General features: G+C 54.5%; 3 protein-coding genes across 3 annotated transcripts in view; 1 reads left to right on the forward strand and 2 right to left on the reverse strand.

The window, feature by feature from the left end:
- The window catches only part of PTSG_12439 (uncharacterized protein), a gene marked incomplete at both ends in the record, with an annotated part of 6461 nt that extends 4677 nt beyond the window's left edge, over window positions 1-1784 (reverse strand). Inside the window, 6 exons of the mRNA XM_004993223.1 lie at window positions 194-304; window positions 433-478; window positions 722-784; window positions 891-938; window positions 1165-1271; window positions 1664-1784. Coding sequence (XP_004993280.1) covers window positions 194-304; window positions 433-478; window positions 722-784; window positions 891-938; window positions 1165-1271; window positions 1664-1784 — 496 coding nt within the window. The remainder of the gene's footprint in view (window positions 1-193; window positions 305-432; window positions 479-721; window positions 785-890; window positions 939-1164; window positions 1272-1663) is intronic.
- A 129-nt stretch (window positions 1785-1913) lies between these two features.
- PTSG_12440 (iron-sulfur cluster assembly enzyme ISCU) lies at window positions 1914-3270 on the reverse strand (the record flags this gene model as incomplete). The annotated part of the gene is made up of 5 exons (XM_004993224.1): window positions 1914-1990; window positions 2176-2254; window positions 2474-2584; window positions 2734-2847; window positions 3145-3270. 5 exons carry the CDS (start codon window positions 3268-3270, stop codon window positions 1914-1916), a joined length of 507 nt encoding a protein of 168 aa, XP_004993281.1.
- A 660-nt stretch (window positions 3271-3930) lies between these two features.
- The window catches only part of PTSG_06393 (chaperonin subunit 1), a gene marked incomplete at both ends in the record, with an annotated part of 5477 nt that continues 2632 nt past the window's right edge, over window positions 3931-6775 (forward strand). Inside the window, 8 exons of the mRNA XM_004993225.1 lie at window positions 3931-3969; window positions 4184-4267; window positions 4478-4548; window positions 4759-4864; window positions 5199-5345; window positions 5618-5701; window positions 5951-6070; window positions 6353-6478. Of these exons, the coding sequence (XP_004993282.1) occupies window positions 3931-3969; window positions 4184-4267; window positions 4478-4548; window positions 4759-4864; window positions 5199-5345; window positions 5618-5701; window positions 5951-6070; window positions 6353-6478 (777 nt within the window). The remainder of the gene's footprint in view (window positions 3970-4183; window positions 4268-4477; window positions 4549-4758; window positions 4865-5198; window positions 5346-5617; window positions 5702-5950; window positions 6071-6352; window positions 6479-6775) is intronic.

A 6775-nucleotide genomic window follows, 5' to 3' on the forward strand; every position in this document is an offset into this window, starting at 1 on the left:
GCTCGTCGGCGTCGCCGCGTCTTGGAAGTTGGCCTGCACGCGCGCAGATACAAAGGACGATAACGTGTATGCGGTGAGAGGCAACGTTAACGTGCAGGTGATTGAGCAACGCTGAGCAGCACACACACACGTGCACACACACACACACACACATACACACACACACTGCACACGTGCACACATGGCGGCATACTCACCAGGATGAGAACGGGAATGGAGGGCGGGACGCTGAGGATTTCCCGCTCGACATACTTGAACGTCCAGTTCTTGGCCACATCAAACACGAAGATGACACCATGCACACCTGTACACACACACACATATGCGCACGCACCATGATACAGGGGAAATATATAAACGCAAGCCATGTGGCAAGGAGGCAGCGGGATTTGCAGTTGTTGCGTACACAGTCTGAGAGCCATGCACACGTACCTTTGTAAATGTCTGCAATGAACGACGCGTCCAGACACGGCGCCACCTAACACCAGAGCACGCACACGCAAGAGCATACGGGTGTCAGTGGAGTGGAGGAACGTTGCATGCTGGCAAAGCATGTAATGTCCCACAGACAGACAGACAGACACACACACACACAGACAGACAGACACCAACCAGACAGACAGACACACACACACACACACACACACTCTCTCTCTCTCTCACACACACACACACACACACACACACACACACACACACACACACACACACAGACACCAACCTGGCCAGTTGGAAGGGCCACGGACGATGGGATGCCTTGGTCAACGACGTCCCACAACTCAACCTGCATCACCGACACAAGCAAGCACCAGCGTTAATTGAGTTGGCGAGAACCCATTCTGTTATGGCAAGCAGAGATTGCGTTGCACGATGCACCAGTCCCATCGCACCTTGACGATGCCAGGCGAGGACTTGTACTTCCACGAGATGTTCGCCACCTTGAGAAAGAGGAAGAAAGGGCCAACGCAAGCGACGGGCAACAGCTGTAAGACAAGCAGTACTGAGGGTGCCAGCTTCCCTTGTGGTGCGGACACAGAGAGAGAGAGAGAGAGAGACAGTTACATACACATACACACACACACACACAGTTACATACATACACAGTCACGCACACAGTTACATACATACACACACAGTCACACACACACACATACAGGCACGTACGTCGATTTGGGGCGTCTGCTTGTACTCGCGTGGGGCGGGTTTGTTCTGCAGGCGTGCGAGGAGGGAGCTCTTGCCTGTCTTGCGCTCCCCCCTGATGAGGATTTTCACTGGCCGATCAGCGACGCAACACGCACACGACACAACGCAGAAGGCAGGCACGGTGAGCATGCGCGTAGCAGAGCGGCAGCAACGGCACACCCTGATATGCACGCGACCGTCGGCATGTTCGTGTGCTTTGCGTGCGTGCACTGCCTTTCGCTATTGAAGCGGAGGTTTGTACTTGTTTGCAATTAGATTGGAAGCCCGTACGAACAACACGGTAAGAAGAAGGGGGGGGGGGCAAGGAAGAGAGGATAGCAAGGAGCAACGGGCAAAGGCCAGGCTGGATGCTCGAATGCTGTGCTGCACAACAGCACCCAATGAACACAAGAGGACACAGACATCAAACATCAAACACAAACATGGCGAAGAAGAAGGAGGAGGTTGGGGAACAACTCACTGTTGCAGTCAACGCCACGCGCAAACTTGCGCTGTGTGGCCTGGTTGATCTCACGGGTGCTGCCACTGCCACCACCAGAGGCAGCGCCGGTGGAGGCTGGCTTGCGACCCCAGCGGAACATTGTCGATGATGAACAAGGTAGGGTGTGTTGTTGGTGGTGGTGGTGTGTGTGGTGGAGGAAAATGGAAGGTGCTGTCAGCGACAGCAAAAAGAAGAGACGGGAATATGTAAAAATTGCACAGAATGATGATCAGGCTGTGGTGGCTTGGGCCTCGTTCTTGGTGGTGTAATCCTTGATGGCCGCATGGATGGCATCCTCAGCAAGCACTGCAATGGTGGTGGTGGTGGTGGTGATTGGCGCAGAGACACAACACTAGGAGGTGAGGAGGGGTGCACCGCAAAAAGGATGCGTAGATGTGACGCCAGGGAAATGATGGTGAAAAAAAGGCACAGCCAAAAACCACGTCCAGAAACCAAAAACAACATTGCATGCTGTAGGTTGGACGACTCACTCGAGCAGTGCAGCTTGACGGGGGGTAGCCGCAGCTCCTTAGCGAGGTCTGTGTTCTTGATGGACATGGCCTCATCCAGCTGCACGCACACACAGAGAGAGAGTGCCACCGATGTGGTGTAGGGGTGACGTGCATGTGGTGTGACTTCGGTGCTGAAATTGCATAATGACACGGACATCTTGCTCATGACACCCAAGGTGCTCCAAATGGCCACCGTACACACAGATACAGACACAGACACGCACGCACATATTTAAATCGCACGCTCACACACGCTCACACACACATCAAAACGCACCGTCTTGCCCTTGAGCATGACTGTGGCCAGGGAGCTGGAAGCAATGGCGGAGCCGCAGCCAAACGTCTTGAACTTAGCCTCCACAATGCGCCCCTCATCATCCACCTCAATCTGCCGTGGAGCGGAAACGACAGCGTGCGTGGGGAAGCAGCGTGTGTGCGTGTCAGCAACAAGGGTGATGATGGCGTGCACAGTTTCGCTTCTCGCGCATTCCTATTCTCTTCTCTCCCAATGGTCAACACGCAGCTCATTCTGCTCACCTGAAGCTTCATGACGTCGCCGCAGGCTGGTGCGCCAACAACGCCGGTACCGACAGTCTTCTTGGACTTGTCCAGCGATCCCACGTTGCGGGGGTTCTCGTAATGGTCAAGCACCTGTTGTTGCAAGAACAATGGCGAAAGCGAAACATGGTTCAACGCATTGTGAGCAAAGACACGGAAAAAGAAAAACAAGCAAGTGCTTGCAGATGCGCAGGTGCACACACACACATCCACATCAAAAAAAACACACGCGTGCATGGGTACAAGCTTGGAGTTTCGAGTGCTATGTTGAATACACACACGCACGCACGCACGCACACACACACACACAACACGCACGCACACACACGGGCGCACGAGAGAGCTCGTTCGATAAAACCCAAGCGAGTTGCAATGGCGGCGATGGCTCACATTCTCGTGGTACTTCCTGGCTGTGGAGATGAGGGGGAAAGCAACCCGGGCCTGCTGCGCACGGGCGACAGTGCCCACGCGAACGCTCGCCGAAACAGCGCTTCGCAATGCCTTGATGGACATCATATTTGTTGTGCTTGTTGGGGGGTTTGCTGGTGTTTCTGTTGCTGTTACTGTGCACGGGGGCTGTGCAGCGTGTTGCTCTGGGCGTGTGCTGTGCGCTGTGGACGTCACACTGACACAGAGATGAAGAGGTAGGCAGACAGAAGCAAACGCAGGACTCAGTGTGTGTTGTGTGTGTGGCTTCGTCGTCGTCGTGGGCGTAGATGCGCAACGATGGATGGATATGATGGCTGGCTGGCTGTTGGTTCGTTCGTGGCAGCAACAACAACCAACAACAACCAACTGCTGCTCTGTTTTGTGTAGCTACCTTTTGTGCTGTGTCTTACTGCTACTCATGCAGGAAAGATGCAGCATGCGCATCCTGAGGTTAGGGCCGGTTTTCTTCGGTGGATAACTGCGATTCCTCGCACTAATGCGCCGTTAACCACATGGAACACTGCCACGAGGCGTAGATTTCGCTGGGGGAGCGGGAAGAATAAAAAAATAAAAATTGTTGGCAACTCGAACTGTCTGTTTTTGGACCTCCCAACACCACGAGTCGTTCCACCTCACATCTGCTGCTCGCTTTGCTCTCAACAACCAGCCACCGCCAACAAACACCACCACAGACGACCGACCTTCTTCTTCTTCTTCTTCTTGTTCGACTTCTGAACGACAGACACCATGGCACAGCACGAACGCGGATACAAGGGCCCCCTCATGGTGCGTTTCTGTGTTGTGTACTGTGTGCATGCTGTGTGTGCTGTGTAGGTTTGTGTGGAAAGAGGGATCCGTGTATCCTGCGTGGCATCGTTATCATCCAACTGACGTTGTTCGTTCACCACATGTCGCTCACTGGTGTACAACAACTCCCTCATACGCACACATCGCTCACATCGCTCACATCGCTCACCTTTGCTTCGGTTGATCTGTGCAGCAACCGGGCATCATCCTGCTCCGGGAGGGCACCGACACGAGCCAGGGCCGTGGCCAACTCATCAGCAACATCAACGCTTGCGAGGTGAGGCACAACACACAATAGCATACCAGCACACGCGCCATGTGATGGCACATGGTTGCCGTCGTTGCCTGCGTCTCGCACCCAGTGATGGTCGTCAACACGAGGTCCTTTCAACAGAACCCTGTCCCACCATGCCATGCCACGCTCACTGGCCACCACTTTCGTTCCTTCGTTCCCCCCCCCCCAATACACTGCGATCACGCATGCAAGGTCATCGCCGACGCCGTGCGCACCACCCTCGGGCCCCGTGGCATGGACAAGCTCATCATCAACCACAACGGGTACAAACTACATCCGCGTGGCGTCTTTGCGTCTGTGTATGCGATTGAGTGTGTGTGTGTGTGGTTGTGATGTCTAAAGCGGATAGTACGACCTGTTGTTGCCCGATGGCAGGGGCGTGCCAATGACAGCATGATGTGCCTTGTCTGTTTTTGCGGGATCGCGGCTCACGCCCTGTATTTTTCATGCATCGCTGTGCTGTGCGATGACAGCCTCGCCACCATCTCAAATGATGGTGCCACCATCATGAAGCTGCTGGACATTGTTCACCCTGCTGCTCGCACCCTGACCGAGATTGCAAAGTCCCAGGACGCCGAGGTGTGTCATGTGATGTGTGTGTGTGTGTTTGTGTGTGTGTGTGTGTGTGTGTGTGTGTGTGTGTGTGTGTGTTTATGGGTGGCAAAGTTCGGTGTGAGGGGTGGGGAGTGGAATAGTGCAGAATGGGCGCAAGCGTGTGGTCAAGGCGATGTGTGCAATGAACGTTTCTCTTCGCGCATCAACCAAGTGCTCGGTGGTGTGTGATCGGGTGCACGAGGCAGACTCATCAGTCAACACAACGACGACACAACCAATCTTTCACCTTTCGGCCGTCGTGTCGTGTTTTTCCTTGTTCTCGTCCTTCTCACCCTCGTGCTCGTGCTTGTTTACCTAGGTTGGCGATGGCACCACCAGCGTTGTGCTGCTGGCATCAGAGTTCCTGAAGCAGGCCAAGCCCTTCATTGAGGACGGCGTGCACGCTCAGGTCATCATCCGCAGCTACCGCCAGGCAACTGCACTCGCCCTCAAGTACATCCGCGAGGTGCGTCCGCTCTCTCTCTCTCTCTTGTGTGTGTGTGTGTGTGTGTGTGTGTGTGTGTGTGTGTGTGTGTGTGTGTGTGCGTCGACAGAGGAGTCGCGAACACGCCTCCAGTTTCGTGCTCGCACGCATTCGCTCTCACGTTCTCTCACACCACACACACTCTCTCGCGCTCATGTACCACCTGTCTTTGTTGTGATGCGCGCACCACCGTGCATGATACATGTGTGTGTGTGTGTTATTCTGCTTTCGTTGTTGTGGTGCGTGCGGTGCAGATGGCTGTGACGGTGAACAAGGGTGACAAGGATGAGCTGCGCAGCATGCTCGAGAAGTGCGCCGCCACCTCCCTCAGCTCAAAGGTGCGCCCAGTGGCGGCACAATTGCCACATGACCAACCCGGCATCGCGTGCAGAATGATGCTCTCTACAGTTGGTTGCATGCATGGTTTGCTCAACCAACACCCATGTCCTGTTGCTCATCGACACCATCTCCTCCCAACTCGCTATCATGACCTTTGTTGCTGTACTTCTTGTTTTGTATTGTGTACACGTGTGCGTGCGTGCGTGTGTGTGTGTGTGTGTGTGTGTGTGTGTTGTCGTGGGGTGCAGCTGGTTGCGCGGCAGAAGTCGTTTTTCAGCAACCTTGTTGTGGACGCCGTGATGCTGCTTGATGACCTCCTCCCGCTCAACATGATTGGCATCAAGAAGGTCCAGGGCGGCGCCCTCGAGGTTAGCACTTGCTCGTGTGTGTGTGTGTGTGTGTGTGTGTGTGTGTGTGTGTGTGTGTGTGTCTTGTGTGCCACTGGCTGTGCAATCATCGGTGAAGATGTTGGAGCACAAGGCCGCTCCGAAGCCTCTTTCTCCCCGCACAACGCCCCCCTCCTTCCACTCCCACTCACTCACTGAATCACTCCCGCTCTTACCCAAACTCACACATCTTGGTGTGTGTGTGTGTGTTTCGCTTGCGTGTGTCTATGGCTGTTTCCCTCCTCCATCTTTTTCGGCCCACAGGATTCGCAGCTTGTTGCTGGCGTTGCGTTCAAGAAGACATTCAGCTACGCTGGCTTTGAGATGCAGCCCAAGCACTACGAGAACCCGAAGATTGCTCTCCTCAACGTCGAACTCGAGCTCAAGCGCGTACGTGCACACCTGGCCCGCGCCGTTGCCTTGGCTGATTGTGTGTGTGTGTGAGAGAGAGAGAGAGAGGTTGGGGTATTGTACACGGGTTTTGTCTATCAGCACGCACGTGTCATGTCAGGCACTCCCGGTGTCTGGTTTGCTTTGGCGGGGTTTTGTCTGCCACTCCCAGTGTCTGGTTTGCTTTGACCCTCGTGTGTGTTTTATCTTTGTTTCTCTCTCTCTAATGCAATGCACACACACACACACACACATACTCACACATACTCACGCATAACAAACACTCTGGCGAGAAGA

This window comes from Salpingoeca rosetta (assembly GCF_000188695.1).
Source record: "Salpingoeca rosetta unplaced genomic scaffold supercont1.14, whole genome shotgun sequence".
Lineage (NCBI taxonomy): Eukaryota > Choanoflagellata > Craspedida > Salpingoecidae > Salpingoeca > Salpingoeca rosetta.